Genomic DNA, 25,911 nt, shown 5'->3' with positions numbered 1-25,911 from the left:
CCATAAGACCCATGGCTCTTCCCGTGGCTTGGATAGCCACCTTGTGGAGGCGAAGGACGTGGTCCGTAATGACGCAGATTTCTTCCCACAGGGAGTTATCTGGTTTAGCCGTCATGTCCTCCTCTAATTCCGCCTGGTAGGCCGTCAGGATAGAGGAGGCGTTGAGAGCTCTGGTCGACAGAGCCGCCGCCTTATAACACTTGTCAGTGAGGCTGGACTGAAAGCGGTCTGTCTTGGAGGGAAAAGATGAAACCGAGGAGGACAGGGACGTCTTCGGGTGAAGGTGTGTCGCTACCAGCGGCTCAATGGGAGGTATTTGGCGGATGCCGTTAGCCTCCATCCCCTCGCAATCCCACAGGGAGCTCCCCGAGATGGGGTGTTTCTCGCTGTATGGTTTAGCTTTCCACGTAGCCGCTATCTCATCAAGCAGCTCTGGGAAAATTGGCAGCACTTGTTTCCCCGTCTTCTTTGCTTTGGGCAGCTTCTTGCCATCAAAGCGAGACCTGACTTCCTCGGCTTGAACCGTGGGCCACGGGATGTTGAGCCTTACAGCGGCACGTTTGCACATGTTCTCCCATCGCGACGCCCGGCTTTGCAGCCCCGCCGGTGACGCTGAAGTTAGTTTCTTCTTCGTCACCGTCTGATAACAGGAGCTCGGAGTCGGCAGACTCTCCCTCCTCGTCATCAGCGTCTCGTCTCGGGTCGACACGGATAAGGCTCTCCCATCCCTCCTCTGACGGGAAACAGGAGTCTGCAGTCTGGGGAACTGCGTCTGCCCAACTCAGCCCGGGCGGCAGCGCTTCAGCCGCCCCACCCGACATATCCACCCCGCCTTGCGGCGAGGCTGTCTCCGACAGCAGTGGGTCACCGCCGGACAAACTAGCCTGGCGAGCTAGCCGTCGGCGGAGCAACTTGCGTGGGAAAGCAGCGCAGTGGATACAATCGTCCGTGGAGGACATAGCCGCCTGCGCGTGAGGTACGCCCAGACATGCTGCACACACGGGGTGAGTGTCCCAGCTAGACATTTTATTGCCGCAGGGGCAAAGCTTTGGGCTTTTCCCGACTTCAGCGGGGTTGTTAGCCGTGGCCATGACTAGCATAGGGTTCAAGGGCGCTAGCGTTAGCTTGTGCAGCTACTGGTTGTGTTCAGGGAAATATGGCTATTTTCCTGGCTAGCCTGTGATGAGGTATCGCTACCTGCTGTGGGTATTATTAGCGTGAGCTGTATAGTGGTATTGCTACCTACAGACGATGCTAACGCACCCGCTGTTAGCAGAAGTATCGCTACTTCGGCTGTGACAAGTATTGCTACTTGAGGCAAGAGTATTTCTACTTTCACCGATAGCGTGGAATAGTATTTCTACTATTCTTCAGCTGTGAAGCAACCGTGTCGTGTGGGACCAAGCGCCCGGTGACCGAGTTTTCACTCGAATCAGTGGGCAGTTTAGCTAGGCACCCAGTAACACAGTTGTCATCAGGCTTCTGTGAGAAGCGAGAAGAGGTGTTTGAATGGCGACTGAAGCTATGTCAGCCTATTATATAGGAGGAGGGCGGTCCCTCCTGACATAGACGTCACTGATACCAGCCCCAAGGGCTGGTGTAGTGTAATTAAAGCTTCTGTCGGGATCACGCAGGGGGCGTTCTCCCATAGTGAGACACGAAACGAATGCTATGAAAGAGAACTCTGCTGTAAATGTCCCAGTCTTGTTAAGACAGACACAAACTGTCATCAAATGTGGATACAATATATTTTTACTTTGATATGTTGTTCTTTTAAAGTAAATAGCAGCATACACAGCACCATATTGTTTCATGCTCTGCATGAAAAACACAGACTTCTCATTAATTTTAGTGAGACCACTGCATTGACACAGCAGGGTGCAGGCACAGAGCAAAACCCCGGCAAGAATAAGCTTGTTTATGATACAATGGCAGTGCTCTGGCCATGCAGCTAGATTACTTTCACCTGGCACTATTTGCAAATTATTGCAAATATAAAACCTGCCCAGAATTATAAAATTTTAAAAATACGGACCTTACCCTGACACTGAATAAACGTTTACAAAAACAAAGAGAAAGTCGAAGTCTGTCTTACTGAATGTAATTTGTGCTGAGCAGATGTCTTAAATATCAAAAATCAGCAAATTAAACTGTTGCTGAGAGGAAGCAGCTGTCGGTCACTTAGCATGAACTTCAGATTTTTTGATGCATTGAATAGACACCCTGCTTGCCTGTGTTGTTGGAGAGGAGCTCATGCCTGTGTGGCCTGGGTACAGTGAATCATACTCCCTGCTGCTTTACCATGACAACCATTGCTCATTCTTTATCACCATGCTGTCAGAAACACAGCATTCTTTGTAAAGTTGAAATCAGCTACTGAGAATTGATGGCTGTTAGTCAGCATGAAGATATCAGGATTTGTAGTGTCAGTCTTGGCTCAGCTGATTCTAATGAATGAGAAGTAGGCGGGCTACTTTGCATTGATGAATTGCTTACACACTTGTCCAACCTTGGGGGAGTGGAATTGAGTAAATAGCGGCATCACTCTGTTGGAGGATGAAATAAAAGATGAGGTTGTGTTGTATCCACACAGGAGGCTGAAGGTATGGTCCAACATGTTAAATCAGCCATTTACACGGTTTGTTTTTGTGATTATCCTCTATCTTTTTTCTCAGTTGGCATCCGCCACTCCCAAAACCAACCAACCACGTCTGTTTCCATGTCATCAAACTATGCGCACCAGTGACAGATTCTCTATCGACTCCATTTTATACTTTGTTGATGTCCCACACTCATGCTGCTACTTTTTCATGCAACCGGAGATACAACCCTTCAGTGAACAACCATTGTGCTTCCAGTTTATCTGATCCCATTGTGCAGCTACTTGCAACACTCTCTTGGCGCTAATGTCTTAAGAAGAGGCACAAAATCTTGTGGCATCCATTATTTTGTTGGTGTGTCATGTCAACCTCTGCAGTGTTTGGACCATCTGCACTTCTGTGCCAATGTGATTGTGCCAATGCCAATTTATTTATAATATTTTTGTTTCTTTTCTTGTATCCATATGTACAAAGCCATACTTTGTGCCTGTTAATCTTGTCGTGTTTGTATTTCTTGTATTCAGTACTTTAGCTTGTGGGTGTTTCTAGCACAGCTAGTTGTGTATTTGCACTTGTGAACCTGTTTGTTTTTAAGTTGTGTTGCTTTGTATTTCTGCTCAGTTATGAGAAAAACAAAAATTACCGTAAATAGAGTGACATTATACAAAACAGTATTCCCGAGCACATATGCATACAGTGCCCGTACTTTGATATAGTAACCCACCTGCACTCCATTTCCCATAAGTCCCGTTTTTCTCACCGACCTGCTGCAGCAGACCTTCCATTCTTCATTCCCCTGAGATTGAGATCTGATCATAAATCTGATCAAGAATATAAATTGTATGTATACAATATTTATACACTTGACGTGTGCACACACTATGTTCGTGTCATATAATTTGTCTGCAAGCAAAATGACACAGGATATGATAACATGTCTACTGCACATACAGCAAACATGTATTATATCAGACAGCTATCATCACCTTGTCTTTTCTATCCACACTGCAGCTTATCTTCAACAATGGAGTATTCTACATACAGTTCTACAGGTCAACAAAGCCGACAGTTTAGTGATGGCTTTATCATTTTCTTCTCCTGTGACTCAAACGCCATTAGATAATTTTAAACCTCTGGCTCTCTCTTCTTTGATGTTGCCTAAAGAGAACATGATGTCCAATGGCAACAATAACTTTGCTTTAACAACACAACAAGACATCACATTAACATTTTACATGTCAGTGCTAGCTCATGAACTTAAGTCGGCTTTATAGTTCTTTGTTAAATCTATGGATAGCCTACATTATTATAGCCTATATGTGTTTTATGCATTTATGCTTGGTGTGTTTGTTGCAACATAGAAACAGAGATGTGCTGGGAAGGGAGTAGAAGTGTTTAACTAACAGGAGGCAACTTAATTTTATGTGGTTGTCCAGTAACTGGGACACAAAAGCAAATGTTTGTTTGTTTTTTGTTTTTTTATGTCAGCAGGTATATTTGACGATGCTTTGTGAAAAATTGGCTATAGTTTAATTTTCAACTGAGGTGAAGTTGTATTTAAATATCCATTGATTCTAATTTTTAGCAGCCATTAGCACTGCTTTGTAGCCTATTTGTTGGTTTCATAATCTTATCATGTGACAATTACTTGACCTGGCTACTGTGAGAACAGCATGAGAAGCTTTTTCCTCTGTTGTTGCTCTTGTCTCAGTCAATATAGCAAAGGGCAGTCTTCTGAGAAATTCTGTCAGAAACCATCAACAAGAACTGTAAGATTACAGCATTCTAATTATCTTCCCTTTATCGCAGTGGTTCTATTCATTCTTTGAATGAAGCCCTCATTGGTTCTCTGTACAAGGAAGTAAGAAAACAAAAGCCCTTTCTCAATCCCTCAATGGCTTTTACAGCCACAGGTCCTTAGAGACACAATTAAAGTCTTCCTATTAATCACAAAAATTGTGATTTCAAGCCTAATTATAATAATTATTGATTGTATTCCATTGATCTCGTATATGGTTCAAACTTTTTTCCTCTACTGACCAGTAACACAGGAGATGCATAAACTGCAGCCTAAATACTAAAAAAATACTTTTTACTGGCCAGTAGACTCAGCTGTAACTTTCAGCCTCAGATTAATGAGGCTTAACACATCAGTCCACTCACACACATTATGATAGGAGTGTGTTGGCTATAATTACATTATGTGACACCAGGAAATCAGTTTCTTGTCGCCAGGTCTTCCGTGAGCAAGGTTTTCTAATTATGTAAGATAGCACCTCCGCTTCCTACGGTAGTTCACACCACAGGGCTTGCGGATGAGATTGATTAAAGTGTGGAACCAGCAATTCCATTTTCCATGCAGTCAGACAAGCAGACAGATTTGCTATGGTACAGTTCACAGTCATGCTGCTCCAAGTGAATAAAAGAGCTATTAGACAAGCATGACACATGGTATTCTCATCTGTTGACATTAACAAATGCATGACTGTTGAGGCACATGCAGGTACATGTACACCAATGTTCACACACATATAAACATGAAATGTCTGACTGCGTATAGGCTGTGATAGATGTCTGATTTCTCTGCTAATTAATGCCAAAACACCAGCAAATAAATGAGAAATGTTGTTTTTAGAAAATTACTTGAGCGTTTGGTTTATTGCTTTACAAGGATTTGATGGGATTGAAATCTACTCATCCACAAAGCTGTTTCTGTGTGGATGATTAGATTTGTCTGATTGCTAGCATGGTATTTGTGTATTTTGACAGCATAAGTAATGATAGTGCATGTGTTTAGTTAAAGTGAAGACTGACCTTTTGGTTAAAAGTACAATACACCTTGACAGTACTTGCATGTCATGGCTGGAGAAAATACAAATAAAGGTTCCATTTTAATCACCTTCCTCTGCAGCTTTAGTCTCTCACAGTGTAAGAGGGCAAAGTGTACAAACCTATTAAACTGAAAGCAGCCAAATGGAGGCGCTGAGGGAGGGCAGACCTGTGCTTTTTCTAACTGTGAGGTCCTTGACCTTTGCATTTACTGTTCTGTACATCTCATATAAAATTGAGCCCCTTATCTGAATTGCCATCAGTGACTGGAAGGTATGGTCTCATTGTGAATCACATGCAGGCTATACAAAAATTCAAATAAAAGATTTAGTTATGAATTTTGCAGCCATTCGTTCGTGAGTTGATGAATTAATTCAGCCGTAATATAGCAAAGAAAGTGTATAGATGGTGATGAGACCTATATGGTCCCACGGAAGAGTATGAAAAGCTTTTGAGCTGCATTATTATTTTGTGTTTTTTGAAACTCATCCAAGTGCACCACCTGGCCCATAGTAGCTACTGGGATGATGATCTCATTAAGCCCTATACAAACCTGTATCAGTACATATCCCTGTTTCTGCATGTTGGCACATTTTCAGGAGAAACAAAGGTGATCTGTTCTGAAAACATGATTGGGTGGACTAATAACCCAGCCACAACAAACCAAGCCTTTTTATGAAGTCGCTTAAGTGGAAGTCAGTGCCAAAGTACAGGAAAGGGAATGATTGTTGTTTGAAGAACCAATGCAACTTCCAAAAAACAAACAAACAGAGCAGTAAAAATGATCCGTGGCTCATGTAGTTTATGGATGTGAAAGAACAAAATCATGCAAATGCAAAAACTAACAGTGTGAGAATGGCACTTAATGCATCCTGGGGTAGCCTCCACTGTAAATTAGTCATATACACAGCTGTGAGTTCGTATTGCTCTTATTTCAAATGAAAGCCATGTAAATCACGTTACAGTATCTGTATTCTTTAAAGTTTATTTGAGGCCAGGTCCTGCTGAACTCTTTCCCCCCACTCACAATCAGGTAATAGGTTCTGCCCCAATTAGAGGGTGTGTGTTGGCCAGCACATTACCATTAATTACCTCTTACAGTGGGTGAAGTGCTAGTTCATTTGATCTGTGTTCATAACTTGGTCCGCTGGAAAGAGAGCTGCAACTATTGAGCCAGCATATCTTTCAATAGGATAATGAGTTTTTTTACTGTTGACCACCACTTCTTTGAGACACTGAGCTGCTGTGTGCTAACATAAAAACACATCGCTCCTCTGGGAAAGACAGGATACTGCAGTCATTGAAGTTTTCAACTTATAACGGTCCTGCTTTGGTCTAAAGCACATGTTCAGGATGGATAATTATTGGCTCTAAATGCAGGAGTCAAAGTGACAGAAACTTCAATGACAGTCTATGTGCGTGTGCTTATGTTTGAACTGCGCAGTGTGTGTCTGCATGAAGAGCCGCATCGCTGTCTGTTATACAGAATTGTTTTTCCCATGCAGTAAGAGCTCTCAATCTTTTAGACTGGACCATTATTGTGAATGACAAGGTTAGCAGAGTTTCTAATGTTTGCGTGTAATGGTTCGGCACTGAGGTGTTGTTGATGTTCCAAGGCTGTTACAGCTGAATCAGCCAGAGGTCGACAAGTTGACTAAAGGACCTCATGAGATCACACATTGCTATGTGCAGTTATCTCTGAGGAATTCTTATTTCATACCTTATTTTCACTGAGCCTCTCCTCTGTAATCCACGGCCCGTTACGCCCCAGCGTACCCCCTGGCTACTCATTGATTGCTTGCGATAGATCAAGCTCCAGCTCATGTTTTCCCTGTGTGAAAACAGCCTTGCTTGTTTGCCAGCTGTCATGGATTGACCACTCCAAAATGTCAATTCCTGTGAGACCAAATCCTGTCAGAATTACAAGTTTCATTCAGGCGTGAACTTGCTTCTGTGGACTTGCATTTTGTATTGATGCATTTTACTACTTTTTATGGATTTATTTGTATTTTTGCTGCTTGTTTTTATGCAGGCAGGAGATGATGCTGCACTTTTTTTTTCTTATTTGGCAACGGAAATGGCAACAAATAGAATAACTGAGAAAGAGAAATAGTGTGATAGTCCAAAGAAACAAGTCAGTATCAAAGTTATGAAGAGAAGGATAAATGAACCATATGCTGAGAGATGTTTTCACCCACGGTTTAAGGTCTGGCCTTCCACACGTGCGGACACTAAGTGAAATCCCTCCAGTCCCCTTGTGATTTGACTTCCATTTGTTTGTTTTGACATTATCACATTATCTAACCTGGGGAACAGACCAGCCTTGTTAAATTACCCACAAGTTAATCTATTGGTGACTAAAAAAGTACATTCCTCTGGTTTCTCTGATGGCCTTTAGACCTGATCTCTAATTGGTTTTGTGGCCTTTGTTAGCACTGTTTGGACACTGAAAATAACTGAGAGCTTTAAAACTAGTTTCCACATTTGTACAGTGTTTACAATTCTTTAAGGGACATACATGACTGTTAAACAATTAAATGATCCTCAGCAGATTTAGCAGATTGTCAACTGCCAGAAAATAGAATTGTAAGCCATATTTTTCATGTTAATGTCATGATTTAATTATTTTTTACAAAAATATCAACTTCGACTCCGTAAATGGGTTACTGTCATATTTTTATATATGTCACACATCAGAGCAACCCGATATTTCTGTGTTGACATTTGTTATTGTAGACATCTCTGTAGACATATTTGGATGACTCATGCTCAAGAATGATAGTAGAAACCTGATATCACCTCCATGGGGATGTGATGATCTCATTTTTATTTAATGTGTCACAATGCATGGATATGTGGTTTTATTTTTTTCATAAAATTGGCATTAGCATTTTTGATCATAACCATGTAAAACTGTTGGTGTGCATGCTGTTATTAGTCATCATGGTGAGACGTATGGCATTGTGCAAGTGCCTCATGGATTTAAGTGCTGAAAAAGATTTTAGGAATTCTCTGGGAAAAGATTTTTAATAGTTATATTTAAAATATTGAAACTGTTTTACATTGTAATCAGAATATAATTATTTGCAGACAAATAGCATTTCAATAATTCTAATTGAATGTGGGCCTTTGATGTTGCTCTACTATCTAAACATACCAGCAGTCTTATTAAGCTGTTATAAGCTCTGATAGGAGGAGACTGATAAGTGCATAAAGAAATGAACGTGCCCTTTGTCTCTGGCTTTTCCATCAGACAGGGACGACCACGACCTCAGATGACCTTCCTCTGTGATCCTGTGCTTCTTAGCAAAGCATTTTAATTGGCTGTGGAGCTCTGCCCCATGATGATATCAGATGAGTGAATATGTCTCATCTTTGCAAATCACAGTTAGTTGTTGTTTATTCAGCTGTGTGATTAGCAGAGAAAAGGTCACTTTAAACATGTTCCGGCTCTGTGTGCACCTCTGCACATTTAATACTAATATGATTAGACTTAAAGTTACAGCACGCGAACCCACAGCTCTTCTCTTTAACAGACAGTCTGCGATACATTTACCTTTTAGCCACTAATTGTGTTTTTTGTTGTGCCTTATTAATTTCACACTTTTCTGGGTTGGGTACTTTTATCACCTGCCCCTGCTTTAGCTATAAAAGTAACCTATTTAACGTGTCTAGTTTCCCAGCCCAGTATAATTACACGAATTATAAAGCCCACTTTCAGACATCTGCTGTTCACTCTGTGTTTGCCTTTCTAGGCCTATTGAGGTATGTTATATTTTGTATAAATACTGGTTACCCTTGCAGCCTGCTGATTTAATCAGGACATAATTAAATGATTAATGTGGAATGTTTTATTAAAAAATCATCATGTTGCTGACTTTTTGTACCTTTTGGTAGAGCAAGCCTCACAACCTCTAGACTGAATTTAAACACAATAACAGTCAGACGTCTCTGCTCTTAAGTCACAGAATAAATTCTTTTCTGTTATTCAAATGCAATATCCAAGCATGCATACTTATACACAGCTCCTCAGTTATTATATGTGGTGAAATGATTAAGATCCTTTTTTTAATAAGCCCTCTACAGTCTTATTGTGGTGGAATTGCATTATATTTTTCTGCATAAAAATGAAGAGAGTGCATTATCTACGTCCAATCCCTCTATAATTGGCTTAGCTAAGCCATATACAAGACAGGAATCACTTCTTCTGATTATAATGCTACAAATACAGCAGACTGCACATAAATCACGCCTGAGTATAATATGTTGTCTCATCATTCTTGTAGAAAACTGATTTCTGTACACTTACACAGTATACCTACCCCAAAAAATGCTGCTGCACTGACAGGGGTTTTTCTGTGTCTGGTGTGTCTTCATAGTTTGTTTTGAGTGATTTTGCTGCAGTAAACAGGATGTTTAAAATGTTTTTTCTTTGGTTGTTTTTTTTGTAGTGCTATTGAATTTTTCTTAGACCTGGTAAGAGACTGTTAAAGCTTTGAGTGTTTTATGTCAATGTTTTATAATACAGATCTGAAATTCACATCACATACAGCACTCCCTTTTAGGACAGTATTTTCCCTGCTCTAAAAGCTGCTGCTAAAGTGTATGGATTTATTAAGAACAATGCTGTGCTATAGTGAATACTCCATATTAATGGAGAGAGGTATTAACAAAATGTCACATAAGTATTGGTCCTAATAAATCCATGCACTTTGGGGTGAAGCTTCCAATAAGGCGACTTTTATTGTAAATAAAAAAGTAAAGTTCTCCGACTGAATGATCACTGACCATAGTAGTGATCGTTCTTATTCATTTGGAAAAAAACATTTCACAGTGACCAGTGTGGCCGTTCACCCTTTGCTCTTTTCCTTTCCCTTTTCCGCTAGCTGCTATCCTCGATGACCCTATGGAGTGCAGCAGAGGAGAGCGATTGGCCATCACGCTGGCCAAAGATAGCATCAACAGGAACAGTAACCGCTCCACCACTGGCAAGCTGGAGGTGGACATCTTTGAACTGCTGAGAGACAGCGAATACGAGATGGGGGAGACAAGTAAGTATAGTGAAGGGAAATAATTGCTGGTTAAAAGCCGACGTGTGTGCATCTTTGCTTATGTGTGTTAATAGAAAAATAGAGAGAGAAATAAAGCAGAACAGCAAAAAAGTTTTCATTTTGAAATCACTTTTGAAACTAACATTGTGTTTTTATTCAGCCACTCATGCTCCTTCTCCCAAGGAGCTCTCCAAGTCTGTCAGGCAAAAGAATGTTTTGGGCAAACAGAAGCAAACAAATCATACAAAATATATAGCAGAATGGTGTGGTGCTTAAACAGTATCTGTCATGTAATTATATACAGTATGCATATGTTTGCTGGGTCATTTTAGCAACTGTTATTGTGCTCTAGCAGCACAAAGCAAAATATTTAGTGTAAAAAGAAAAATTAAGTATAATTTAATAAAAAATAATCAATGTCAGACCAGCGATGACCTTTAACAAAAAGGCTTGGAGACCCTTTTAAATGAGCCATTATGAGATTTCCAGCAATTTGTCACAAATGTGACAAATGCATTACAGAGGGTGACTCCATTATCACAAACTGGAGTATCTGTTTGATGGCAATTCCATCAACACCTTTTTTTCTGAGTATATACCCAAAACATTGGTGCTTTGTGTGATGACTTGTTGCCTCGCAGTGTTGGATTTTTTTACATTTTTAATGAAAACGCTCTAAAGTCAATACAGCACAGTGTGTGTCGGCAGAAAATGACCATTATAAACGGCTATGACAAGAAGTGTGGGGATCGATTTTCAATAGGACACGTTCCCACTTTCACAAAAGCAAGCGTGTCAGTGGTGCTGCTAAATCCATGGAAACACCGCTTCACTTACCTCAACAACAAAGAACTGTATTACTTTCCCTGCCTGGTAAAAGACAAACCCTTCCTAAATGTGGTTTCTGCAGTGTTCAGTGTTCAGGTTTGTGTGTGTGTAGGCTGGGCTGTGTGTATATTGTGTAAATGTTTTGTGTGTGTGTGCAAAATTGTGTGCGTAATTAGAGCCAAGAATTGGATTAAGGACGGATCAGCGGCCGCAGTTAGATGGAAATATCACAGAGGGAGCGCTACCTGCTAAGAAAAGTACACCCCCTTCCACCTTTCAAACAGCCCCCTCCTGCCTGCGCAGTATACAGCTCCTAAATGGATGCGTCCTTATACTGACTGCTGCTTCTAAAGACAGGAAATACAAAAGACAAGATGCTTGGTTTCCATACAGCTATTCTTTCATGGGTATGACATTTAAAGTCCCATAATGTTAAATCTTTTCTTTTAGGGCTGCCATATGTGCAGCTAAAGACTATATCCCATTGTTAACAGAGCTTCTTGGTTTTTTGAATGAGTATACACAGTAGGTGATTGTCAGCTTACTTCTGAGGACAGGATCAGCAACAAATGTATTTTATTAAGTAACCCCTTTCACAAAACACAAATCATTAACATCGATCCCAAAGCCAGCAAACTCTATTGATCCCTCCTTTAAAATGTGTGTTTTGTACATGTTGTATGACTTGTCTGTCCCTGTGTATCTGTGCATCTTATAACCTGCAAACTTCTGAAACCTCTATCATTGCTTCCAACAGTTTGTATTGATCAGTAAAAATCAGTATTTAACAGGGATATTGGCGGTTTGATGTACTGACATTAAATTAACCACAGTGTGAAGCTCAGTACATTTGTGATAATCCATTGCAGAAATTTCTACTTGAAATTCATGGTCACCCATGAAGTACAATATTTGGGCAAGTTTTTATTCTGCAGACTCTGAGTCAGAGCACATTTACTTTGAAATAAAATAATAGATTGTAGGAGGATTAGGAGGTTTTCAAAGGTAATTGGACATGGAGTCAAGCAACGCCATGGATTTAATATTTTGTAGAAAATTTGGTTTAGTTAGTGACCACCTGGTGTCCAGGACTGTGCTCTGCAGGCCCTTCTAACCGACTTTGTTAAAGATATTCCAGCTTCTCTAGCTGCACTTCGTTTAAGAGCTCTTCTGATATCTCCTGACCTACCCTAGGTGCTGGTCATAAAGTCTTCTCCTGAAGCTTGACAAGGAAACATATACGCCGACATCCTAGAGAACATTTGTGGCCTACTGTGCAGTGCGCAGTTATGAAGGGGATTCTCTACACCTAGCTTTCTAAAAGACTTGTACTCCTCCGTCTGCCAGGGCATTTTCTAGCTTTTCCTTCTCCTATGTGCTCCTCATATTGACAGACAGCTCCACCGCAATTTAAATGGCAGGTCTCAATCAACTCACACATGGCTGCCCACAAAACATTTAGTTGCCAAGTCTGTTTATTACGTTCTGAACTTTATTTAAGGAGCTATATTTCATTAAGAGCTTTAACTATTAAAATGTACATACTGAGATTAAGCAGAGATTTTAATGCAGTGTTCATTCCTTTTTTAGAAACGGTGTAACCAATGTGTAACAGTGTAAAGACTGACATAGAGATATATACACACAGACTGCAAGCTGTGCAGAAAGGCAGCAAATGAAGGCGTCACCAGGGCCAGGAAAGTACTGGCTGGCAGTCAAATCACTCAGCTTTATAATTCAGTGAAGCCATGCAGACAGGTGCAAATGTGTGTGTGTACATGTTAGTGCTGTTGTTTGTGTAAGGTGCAAGTGTATTCATGTCTTACAGGCCCCATGGGTAACTAGGGGATTACTTATTAATCATTCGATTCACTGCCTCTGGATTCACCACACCAGCTCAAAAAACGGTCCCCCTTTGCCTCTTTCACGCACATGGCTGGTTAATGCTCTGCATTTGTCCCAATAACCCGCATCACACACACACACACACATGCTGAGAGAAGACTGGCACATATTGAGTGTACCTGTGTCTGCCTCACTCCATTGACTGCAGTATTTTAATTACAAGCTAGGGATTATAAACTCACAAGAAATGCCATTATCTTTTCCAGTATGGGAGATTAAAGCGTTTTGGCCTATGTATGCGCGAGGAGTAAAACTCATCCTGACTGAAATGATTATGTCTAAAGATGTGTTTTCAGCCCTGAAGGTAAAGCCTTTAAATCAATCCTTGTAAATGTAGAATTTGGGGAACAAGATGAGATGTGTGTGTCACTTTTGGGAATATTATTGTATTCATGTGAAGATATTCCAATACAGATTTTATGTTTTCAGCCTCCAGATATTTCTGCTTGTCACTATTTCTGTCTCTCTGCTCTGTCTATGTCTCTTCCCATTTCTATATCTTTCTGTTTTTCAGATGTGAAAGTGTATCTTGTTATTATCAGTTTCTCTCCACGAGCTAAACTCCCAGGTGCAGAGAATCCTCCTGGTTTTCTTTCTGTGCATCAGTTTGAGCCTATTAAACATGAACAAATGCATTAGTCCTTAAGCACTTTTCACTATCATAGGTTCAGGTTCCCTTGAGACAATGGAATTGCTGGTTCAGTTTAGAGTTGGGACAGTCAGCATGTGCATCCATTAACATCTGGCTGAAGTGGGCCTTTTTTTAATGCCTTGCCAAACAGCAGCTGTTTTACTGTTCCTCTCTCACCCCTCCGTATTTCTCTTTCAGTGTGCCAGATCATGTCTAAAGGGGTGGTGGCAGTCCTTGGTCCATCTGCCAGTCCGGCTTCCAACTCCATCATCAGCAATATATGTGGAGAGAAGGAGGTGAGTTTATGTACCGAGCTGGCCTGCAGCCGGGGCCACGTGTCTCACAGTGTGACCAGAAACAAAGACTTTGGATACAGGGATGCTCATTAACAGCTGGATAGATTTTGCTAGAGATTGAGGGGAATGAAATCCAAGTTGTTAGCGAAAATGATGAGATACTTCCCAGTGTCATAATTCTTCATCTGCACTCAAATCAAAGCACCACTGGGCATCTTACCTCCAGTATTCTCCTCATTAGTTTGGAGATTTTTGACACAAATACAAAACAACAGTAGCAGTTTTGTTGTTTTCCTCTGATTCACCAAAACATGTTGTCTTTAAATCTGTTATCTAGCAGATGATATCACAGATGATAGCATTATGTTGGCGCGATGTAAAAAGCCATATTTTCTTATCTGAACAGTGTAGAAAAACATGTTTTTTACACTTTGAACATGACTGAGTAGATTCGGCTTCAGAGCTTGACTGGATGCAGACAGATCCCAGCTGGATGTTAATTGGCTTGTCTGAACTCTGACATGGTGTGTTTTTCTGTCTGATGTCAAAAGACAAGACGCATTTGAATTACAAAAGCATAAACTAGATAAAAATCAATGAATTATGAATAAATATTTATCAGCGATGGCTTTCCTGACATGCTTTGTCACAGTTTACTAAATTTAATTCTTATGTGTAAAAAAAAAAAAAAAAAACATTTTTTATTATAAAACCACTGAGCCCAATATTCATTTTACATTGTATATAAAGTATATATATCAAACATCAGTTTTTCACTTTCACCAGTGTTTTCTGGTGTGCTTTCTGCCATAGTTAGATTTTATTCACAGAGAAGCTCTCCGTTTAACTGTAATTAATTTGATCAGCATGACTACTAAAAGACATATTATTACCATCCTAGTCTCTATAATGTCTTTCTTATGAGACATCAGTCTGTTATAGTGGTAGACAGACCAGGACTCCCTGCTGTTGAAAATCTCTGGTGGCACTGACTGGCAGGGCCGACTGCTTTGAAACACTGACTGTGATAATACCACTGTATGAATATTAAAGACCCCATTAGAAGAAAATTCACATTGCTGACTTGTTAACTAATAAATACAGCATAGTCATAAAATACTCAAAGGAGTTGATGCTGACCATAAAAGCTCTGCCCTGGCTCAAATTCCATTTTTATTCAGCCTCTATTATTGTACATGGGAAGGAGATTATCTCAGCCAATTGTACATGTTTGTCACAGAAAGTGACAGAATTAAATTGTCTACTGTTGTCATATTAAAAAAAATCTGTGTATTTTCCTTGTTTAATACTTATTTAAGCTCTAATTACATGCAGTAGCTTCAGGATTTAGGTCCCTGAGTGGCTGGAAAAAAATATGCAGCGTGTTATCACACAAGGGCGCAGCTTCATAGAAACATGTGTAGCAGGCTTATGATTGCCATCTGGACGTCCATCATCATCCTCTCTATATATGTATTACTGCGACTTCCATCCAGCACCCATGACAAAGCTCTTCTCTCATATGGACTATTATTTTATCAGGGCTATGACACTTGAGTTTTGTGCTGAGAGCTGCAGTCTATTGTAAGCTTTGCAACTCAATCCCTGTACGTATTCTTCTATTCTAATCCCTGCTTTGTTGAACACTGCATTCAGCATTTTTAAATGGCACTACTACAGTATTTCATGTTCATTGTTACTGTGATAGTAATGCAACAGTTTTGAAACACCACCAGGCTGTAGCCTTGGTCTGGATGGTCTACAAATGTTCTCTTGGACTCGTTTGTTTGGAATTCAGTATTCAGATGTCACTGTGACCTAAGGTCTGTCCCATTTTTGTGAGTACAGTCAAAATCTCAGCAACACTTTTAAGCATTTTTCTAAAACATAGTTTGGTGGTAATAAACATACTATTTCAGTCTGTTTATGACAACATATTACACAAGTGTCTACTAATATAATGTGAAGACAAGGTCCCAGGTGCACTGTAACAATATAAAGTTTGCTTTTTTAAATTTATTGAAAATCATCCAACATATATAACAAGTATGAAACTGTTGGTGAAAGTGTGCATATGTGACATGTATGCACAAATATGTTATTTTTAATATATATATATGAATCTTTAAATGGTTGATTTACTCCCTCTAAGTATTCCAAGTTAAAGTCCTCCATTGAAAGTATGTTTTATTAGCAGAATGACCTTTATGTACCCATAATTCCCATAATTAGCCCCCTTGTGAGAAGTCCTGCAATTACATGATTCATCCCTACATTATTGACTAAATAGCTATGTAGAGTTGTACTGCTGTTGCTGGTCATGTGGAGCTGGTATTAAATGCAAGCTTCTCTGTGGAAGTGCCTTTTCAACATGTAGTTAACCTAAAGAACAACTCTACACATCTGCTGTCCTTAAGTGAAAACTACTGCTGCTTGACATTCTTATGTCTCACCTGTTATCTTTGATTATCCAAGTCTAAGTGTTGTTAAACAGTGATATTAGCCATTTTGTGTGTTTGTTTGTAGGCTTGAAGACTTTATATGGTGTTGTTGGTGTTGCTTCAAGAAGAGCATTAGATGTGATTTTGCATCCACTGGCAAAAAGGATAAAAAATACACACAGATGCTTTTTTTGGACACTGAATTGTCATGACAATAGACAACAGATTTCTAAAACCAAGCTGTTTGCTTGGAAATACCTTGATCCTCTTATTGCATTTTCAGTTGGATAAAAAGCATTAATTACTTTTTCTCGGCTGTCTGGGAACTAAGGGAACAATCAACCCAAAGATTCTCAGTTTTGGACTTCAGGACACCACTGCTTTTTATTCTAGTCATACAATCAACTACTGTTGCTTACCTAGAAAACATAGATGGTCCTCAGTCAGACCCTGAGACATTTCTTTTTTAATCTTATTTATTGAAGACGTCTTATTTATTTAGAAATCTGTCAGAGCTTTGTGTTGTTGTTGCTTCAGACCTTGCCTTCTTTGAAACGTCCACATTTATGAGAAATATGATTGATTTCACTGATTATATCCTCCATTCCTCCATCTCATGTGTGCAAATCAGCACTGTCTGTCTGTGTCTAGCAGAAAGGGCCACCTTGGTCTTGTCATGATTTCTGTGATAGGTATGCTTGGTTAATGGCCTTTACCAATATGGACTTTTAAAATTGGTAAGCTAAGTATCAATGCACTACAACTAGAACACAACATTGCCCACAAAAACTGTGGTATTAAAGGGACAGATAACACAAATCAGATAATCAGATATTCATATTTGTTTCTTTGCCCTGCTGTGCTATTTATTTACGTGGAGAGGTATTTTGTAGACATGAACCATAAGGCTTCTGCCTTCTGCCCACAATAATGGGACCACATGTCACGTGGTATGGGGTGCTCAATGAGCCAAACCAGTGCCAGCAACACTTGTTTTTTTGTTTTTTTTTCCATCCAGGTAAAAAAAAAATCTGTACAACCAATATCTCCAAAATTCTGCACCTCACACCAAAACAAATAGCCCTGCAGCTCTCAGAAAAATGAATATTCAATTTCTCCATGTAAGATAGAGGAAATAGATATGAAGATAGTTAAGATGAAACACAATTATCTGTTATACCGGTAATATCAGTCTAATTGAGGAGGGAATCAAGCGCTAAAAAGACAATGTCGTCTTTCAAAAAGTAGATTTAACCATATCTTCAGTTTTATTGCACCTTAAAGTACTTATAATTTTAATAAAATTGTGAACCTTTGGCAAAATGTGGCCCATTAGAATAATGACAACCTCTGCCATTGCTACCAATCACAGAGGACCCCTGGTAATAACAGCACTGCATGAACACGCCTGAAGTAACTGAAATCTTCTCTGTGGAAGGTTCATCATCACGGTGGGATATTCTGCAGTACGAAAAGGTTTCCCTGCTGAGTGAGAGAGCACTGAGCTTCAGCTGATGTCATCCTTGATGAGATGAGCAGCAAAAATCTTGCACTGCTATCAGTGGGCTCATCTAGTAGCACAACAAAGAAAACAACAATCCTTTGGGAAATAATGCAAACCTTTATTCTATGCTTGACAGCCAAATAGTCTGCAGCACATCTCTAAGGACTGCTCAGGAGGAGAGGAGTAAATAAGTAGCAGCAGAACTAACCTCCAGGGAGTCCTGGTGTTGTGAACGGAACAGATATACATAGCTATCTCATAACAACTAAATGGGTCTTCATTAGACAACTTACAATGGCAGAGTAGAAGAGAAACAATCTGCAATGTATTAGTAGTTTGTCATTGTCATTATGTCAACAGTGAAAGTGCAGATTGCATTATGATAGATTATTTATCACATCCCCACCTAATATCATCAGCTGACCTTTGTCAGTGATTGCGCCCGTTTATAAAAGGTGAAAACAGGTCACCCTGAACCGTAGCAGCTGGAAAGAAGGTTGTGTGTGCGTGCGCCTTTGTGCCTTCACCTGCCACTGTGAGCACCTAATCCCTCACTGTGAGGCCACAGATGCTGGCACTCCAGCCGCAGTTGTCTGGGACTCTGGCAGCAATATTGTGGCTGACAGGCCCCACTAGGTGATCAGCACATCATCTACCAGTCTCTATCAATAACTCTCTGGGTTCCACTGCCGCTGTGGCAGAGGATGCTTTCACTGAGGAGATAGAACAGTGAGGATGAGCCCATCTGGGTTTTTATACTGAGAGTGACAAACAGCTGCAGAGAAGGCAGATGCATTAAGTCACTGTAGTTTCTGCACATCCTGAAAAATGTGGCAATAAAGCTCAGGGTCAGGATTTCAAGAAAGGGCAGATTAATGTCTTAATTATGAGAAACTGTAACACTTCTGAGTGTGTTGTGCTTGTTTCCACTGAATCTCGATGATTAGAAACTCGTATTTATTGTGACTCATATTCAAACATTGCAAGTGTTAATATGAAGGAATAGATTCAATGACTGTTATTTTTATACAAAGACTTGGACTAAGGTCATTTAGCCATTAGCCACAGAAGCTTCCAAACCCAATAGAATAAATGTCAGTGATTAAATTTTCATATGGTTCCTGTTTAAATGCTTTCACTCCCAAGTTTTATCCCTGACTGTCCATGCTCTACCATAAAAGATGCGGAATATCCCTGTGTCTGCTAAAACGGTTTAAACATACTACTTTCCTCTATGATTCAAACGTGTTAGATGTAGTCATGAATATTAATGTAATGTCTGATGTTCAGGGGTTGCTTTAGGCCCATGAAGCCATCTGCTTTTTACAATACAGAGAGATTATACAACTGCATTCTGGTAGGGTGGCAGTCAGGTTGGATTTAGAGGTGAACCTGAGGTCGGCTTGGGCAAACACAGAGCATGCAGGATTGGGGTTGTGGGTCAGTGATATAGCTCATGCTCTGCAGAAAGTCAATAATAAGGGATTTTGCTTTCATGCACACAGAGCCTAGAGAAAAATCCACTTTTGCTCTGAACTTGAATGGAATTTAGATATACAGACAGGTACTAAACAAGGTGTCTTCATCTATCCGTCTGTCAGAAACTCTCGCCATCTCACGGTGGGCCTCTTTCTCTCCTGTCCCCTGGGATAGTGTTTTCCAGCATTCTGAGTGGTTGCAATTAGGTGACAGTGAAATACTCATTTAGCCCCCCAATCTGTTCCTTTCTTTTCTGAGGCTGTGTTTGTTTCCAAAGTATTTTATGGTCAAATGTATTCCCAAGATTGCTTTATTAGCAGGCAAATGAACTCAGCAGGATTCTTCCACATAGCCAAACAGGCGCAGTTGTTGAGGAGAGCCATCAGACAAAGCTGAGGCACAGTTGATATCTGCTGAATAGTTATTGAACAAATTCTTGCTTTCAGAGAGAGAAAAATAGATTCAGTAGGTTCAGGCTTTCATTTGTGCCTTTATTGTGAAGGATTCATCAGAAACTCGCATATTGAATCCTTGGTAGAGATCTAAATTTTTTTTGTCCATTCACATCTTCAGATACTCATCAGTGTGTGTTTTGTGTGTGCGGAGTTGTCCAGACTGAATTAAAGGGGTGAGTTGTCTCAGCATGACACATGCAGTGGAATTGCCTATTGTCACTTGATAAGACATCTAGCCAAACCAGTAAATCCTCTCTGGCCAGAGAGCGTTTACACAGCAGCTCTGCTCACTTTAGAAAGTCTGTCCAGATGTTGCACCACAGTTGGTCATAGCAAAGCCAGCACACCCACATCTCCTGGCCGTGTAAATGCTGCACCTGCTTCGTATTACACAACGGGAGGTTGTTTTTGCCATTATGACCATGGTTTGTTGTTAATGCGACGTCCATTTTACTGAACTAATTTGTGCCAACGTCAAGAAAGTGACAGTGTTATCTCTAAAATGTGCATTCATACTGGTGAGTTTTCTTAGTAATATGAGCTTATACAGTGAAACTAAACATTGCATTAAACAAAACAATGGCTGGGGCCTTCTGATTAGTTAAAACCTTTAATAACATTTTTCATGCACTGTGGTAATGCGCATGTGTTTGTTTGAGCTTTTAGAGTAAATTTACAGTGTGTATGTAAAAGAAAACGAGTTAACCTGTCATATTCGCAGGTGCTGTGACTGTGAGCAGCATCTGTTCTTTTTGAACCTGGCAATGTAAGCCAGGTTTATTTTGGGGGAGAAACACCTTATTGTTTTATGTAATATTATTATTATTATTATTTAATATTATATCTCATTAGATATTCCACCAACCCTCTACTCTTTTGAGAGCTTAACTTATTTGGCATTTTTTTCTTCTTTCCTTTAACCGTACTCCTAATCAATTTCCATCCCTCTGTCTCCCCTGTGATACCAGCTGTCTACACAAACCTCAGCTCTCCTGCCATTTCCCCTTCAATGTTAACTCCTTCTCAAATACAGATGACTAGCAGGCCAAGATTGGCCACTTGTAGAAAAAGAATAGAAGAGGAGAGAGACTCCCTCTCTCTCTGCCTCTAATCATCCTCCATCAGTCTCACAATGAATGTCTATGTTTTGGAAAGTAGTGGTATTAGTTCTGCTGTGGCGGCCTTGTTCTGCTTGGGGGGGGTCAGTTTATGGTTCAGCTCTCTACTGTAATTGGGCTTTAAAACCACTGTATGTTCAATCAAACTCACTCTCCAGCTGCAAGCGCCTTTGTTTTGGCAGCAAGTGATGCATTATTGGTCACCACTCTGACTCGGATCTGATTAAACAGAGCTGATCTGCATTTTCTTCAATACAATGTGTCCAGCTGGAGAAGGAGCTGTATCTCAGTAGTGTATTTGGTATGAATTGGAAAACTTAAACAGCTACTTGCTTATTCATTGCATTGCAGGGGCAGTCAGGTGTTGGTTGAATCTCAATAGGATTTCTGCCATATGTAGACACTGCTAGTGGAATATTTGTATGGATTCCTCCCTCACAAGAAACAAAGTGCAGCAAAGTATAATGCAAATTTGCTTTTTAATTCCTTCATGAAACAGGGTTATGTTGCAGCACTCCAGTTTTCATCAATTTGTTTTAGGTTTTTACACTTTTCACTTAGCAGTCATTACGTACTGTGGAATACATTTGAATTTGGAAAAAGAAGCTATCAAACATTTCCTAAAAGGTATATGCAAAAACAGAACTTCTACAAAGACTTCTGTTAAGACTCAGTGGTATTTCAATTTATTGCTTTTGTGTCTATCTGTCTATACATTGGGAAGTTTTAGGAATTAAATATTAGACTCAGAAGTAGGTTAAAAATGTTTAATGGCAGGTGCTCAGCTGGGGAAGTCTTAGGAGTAGAGCTGCATCATCCTTCACACATTTATTTCCCTTTTTGGACTTATAAAGAGCTTTTCTGCTTGCCTGGAACTACTTTAGAAACTTCAAGAGCTACTTAATGGCCAGTTACTTGTTAGTGAATGGCTGCTCCCTTTGGTATCAATTCAACTTTCTCTATAAGGATACAATGTATTGTTTTATTATAAAAGAACACAAACATTGCATTATACAGTGTCTTTGACATTTCTTTATTTTGTTTACTTGTTACATGAAATGATAATTGTGGATAAAAATACATACAATTCTACAATGGGGAGGGGTTATTTTCACTGTCTGGTGTATGACAAACCCAGTTGCCTGGTTCCCACTGCTCTGACTCTGTTCCGTTCTCACTGCTCATCAATTTCTGCTTAGAACTCGTCCAGAAGTTAAACTAGAAGAGAAAAAATAGGTCAGGACACTTTCATGGGATTTAAAGATGCTGTTTGGCGCTCTTGACATTTATGGCCGAAGAGTTAGAGGTCAAGATCAGAGAGTCCACCAGGAACACTAGCAGTGATGGGGTGATGCTTTCTGCAGGTGAGGTCAAAGATCACTACCTTGATTATATGATCCATAACTCTAGTTTCATCAGCTGCACAGTCATGGGTGAGCAGTTATAATGTGTGACAACTGATTGAAACTGAGTGTTTATTTCCTTTGTTACAGTCCAATATCCAGTTATAAGTGTCAGTAATCATCACCCACAACCTCTGCATTTCTACCAGTCGAGAATTGATAAATATTATATAAGAAAAAAGTACAAACTGCAGTAAAGACTGCCTCGGGCTCAAAACATCACAAATAATAAAACTCAGTAATTTAATTCAAACGATGATAATACATAATGAAACTCTAGGCTTATGCGGCAGTGAACATAAGTACACTACATTTCTCTAATTGTTAAGATTTTGTACAGGGTTCCTCTGTTTAATCGGAATGCAAACAAAGCACCTGTTTTTTCCTGTCTCCTCCTAATCATAATTAGAGGAGCACAGCTGTCACCTGCACCTCTGATGACCCTCTTTCCTCACAATGCTATTGATCTGTTTTGTCAAGGCCACAGCAGCAGAACCATCATGTACATATCTGAATCTGCTATCTTGTCAGAAAGCAGTCTCTTGATTTGATCACTGAGATGAAAGTGAGGAAAAACAGAGCTACTCCCAGGTGAGCAGCCAACAAAGTGGCTTTCAATTTGGCTGATTGTTGTCATCAAGGTTATGAAGAGGGACTCTGCTCCATATTGCAGTGCTGCTTTGTTTCATCTTAGTCAGCTGTGTCAACATGCACACAAGTTTCTGTCTTTGGAAACACTACCCAGCTGATATTGCACAGCTTTCTGCCAGCTGCTCACTGAATTAATGCACTACCACTGAAACTCTTTAGGAACATTCAAGGCTTTTGTCTCTCCATCAACTTGTTTGTGTTCTGCTTAAAGGCCAGGTTCTCGAAGATCTGTTGGCCAACTGTTTTCCTGTGTTGTTGTGTAAAGTTGAGCTGTGTTTTGTTCGAGCAGTCAAACAGTTGGCCAGATTCCCAGAACTGGATTAATCCCTCTGTTAGATTAAGAAAAACACTTTTCCAATCAAAGCTCTCTGTGGAAAATTTTGGATTCAATACCGAAATGATTTCCCATGCTTGATAAACACAGATAGACTTGCAGTGGGCTTATAAGACCATATTTACTGGCAAAAATGTCACTTCCTTTAATCAGGTGGGTGGTTTGAGACAAGCCCCGAAATCAAATTTCGAGGTTTCTTTTTTATCTTCACCACTTACAATAACACCACCACAGCTGGTAGCCAAACAGGGAGTTTAAAAGCTTTTCTCTTCTTTCTCCACAAAGAAATTTGCTCTGAAATAGAGCAGTGGAGTGGGGAACAGGCCTCTCTGGAGGAAAGGAACTTTTTTCTCTCTGAACTGGCTGATCAATGAGATAGAGATCTCGTGGTCAATGTTCCACTCTCCTAAAAGGCACCATGGGATCCGCAGCCCACTTCATCTTTATCACTGGTCTGCCTCTGCGCTGACCGCAGGGACCTGATGCAGGCTTATTAGTACCACAAATAGAGATCTGGCTGCATGGGCTGAGGCTGTGATGAGCTGGCGGTCGGGGGCGGAGATTGTCAGCTGTGTGGCATTGACAGTCACCTCGCTTATCTTCAGTGTCTCATCTCCCTCGTCTCTCCCACGAGATTTTTATTTGCCTTTTCTGAATGCCAACAGCTGGTCTCCCAAATCCCCTATAAACCTTTTGGTTCGAAAGGGGATCAGGTAGCCATAATAGACTACCACCTGCACTCCTCCATCTCCTGCCACCCTGCAACACCATCCCTGCCAACCCTACTCTGGCATTCCAGCCTTGGCATCGCACTTGCTGACTGATGGACAATGTCTCCAACAGCATCTGTTCTCTAATGCTCAGTGGCCAACATAATTCTCTGGCTTGCAATAGGCTACATCTAGCCAGGCTTCAGACTTTGTGTTCTGCTATTGGCTGGTGTTTTACAACTGATGATCTCCAAACTGATTAGCTATGTCCACTTTTTGACTGTAAACGAACTGTTCTCCCTCTGGTTTCAGCAAACCTCCAGGTCAGGGAGACTGAGTGGCTGCTGTCCACTTGGCTGGAGTGCTAAGTGTTTTCAAGGACAGTTTGGTCTTTCTGCCAAGCATGTGTTGTATGCTAATTGATGGCCAGGTCAATGGGTGGTAATGAAAATGAGTCGCTTCAAACATCACTTGATGATGCTTTCTTTCCTATAGCTGTGTCTGACACGTTCCAAGCCCCATAAAGCACAGTGATACTTTATTAAACAGAGTTTTGTTCTGCTGCCCCTCTGAGTCCCGGCCAACAGATGTAGCTGCTGATTGTGTCTCTGCTCTCCATATGGCACTGCAGCACATCCCCTCAGTCAGACCCCCTCCCATCAGACTCCTGTTGAGTTCACCGCAGACAGGTAGTAGAATGACTTGGTTGCTTGTCAGCTCAACAACCGAGGCAACCCAGAGCTTGTTGAAGTGGACGGAAGGGAAATTAGCTTTCACCTTCACTCCAGTTCAGGGCACCAGACTCCTCACTAATGCCTGGTCAAATACGTCCTCGATTGTAACCTAAGATTTTCGATTGAAGAGAGGTTACCCGAGGTTATTGCTAAGCTTATACAAAGAGCAGACAGCACATCACAGGCTTGGATGGGTTAAAAATGTGCAGGTTCATTTTTTTAATAGCTAATCTGAGAAGATCGGAGTGCAGTCTTAGTGTAATTAAGGCAAGTATATTGTAAGCACATTGTAATTGGGTTGAGGTATTTTTGCTGCCAAATAAAGGTGCCTTCCTTCCCTCTGCCCACTATGTGTGTGTGTGTGCGTGTGTGTGTTACTTGTGCAAAGCCTGTGTCCTGTGAGAGCTTCCTCATTAAACGCCTGTCAAACCCCTGTCTGCAGACCTGCCAGGCTTTCTGTCACACACTGCAGTTAATACACACACACACACGCATACATACACACTTACACATTGTATATATGGACAAGAACACACATCCAAAGCCAGAGTGAGCAGACTCTTTGAGCAGTTTCTGTGTCATGCACACATTCTGGGAAAAAAAACACACACAAGAAAGACTTGTACCTTCTGTGGTTGTACTGAACAAAAGGGGACAACTCTGTGCACCTTGTGGTTTAAGTGATGGTATCCTTTGTCACATTGTTACCGAGGCTAGATGTTATTGGGTCAGTATGCCAATAAACAAAAAGAGAAAAACACACACAAATATAGACACAGCTTTCCAGAATAACTTGTTAAGATATTATAAACTGGTACCAGCCGCACATTCCCTGACCCATGTCCCGAATTATCTATGACCCAAACTATAGATAATGTAATGCTTCCTTATATGTTACTTGAAACCCAGGATTCAATGGGTTGACTCAGTTTTAGAGTCAGT

The 25,911-nt window shown here is 40.5% G+C and overlaps 1 protein-coding gene across 1 annotated transcript in view; it reads left to right on the top strand.

The window, feature by feature from the left end:
• grik4 (glutamate receptor, ionotropic, kainate 4) overlaps positions 1–25,911 on the top strand; it is a 131,261-nt gene that overhangs the window by 20,751 nt on the left and 84,599 nt on the right. Inside the window, exons 2-3 of the mRNA XM_028418966.1 lie at positions 10,316–10,480; positions 14,043–14,140. Of these exons, the coding sequence (XP_028274767.1) occupies positions 10,316–10,480; positions 14,043–14,140 (263 nt within the window). The remainder of the gene's footprint in view (positions 1–10,315; positions 10,481–14,042; positions 14,141–25,911) is intronic.

Source organism: Parambassis ranga, chromosome 13, assembly GCF_900634625.1.
Source record: "Parambassis ranga chromosome 13, fParRan2.1, whole genome shotgun sequence".
Lineage (NCBI taxonomy): Eukaryota > Metazoa > Chordata > Actinopteri > Ambassidae > Parambassis > Parambassis ranga.
The sequence above is the reverse complement of the archived record's forward strand: the minus strand, read 5'-3'. Positions and strand labels throughout refer to the sequence as shown.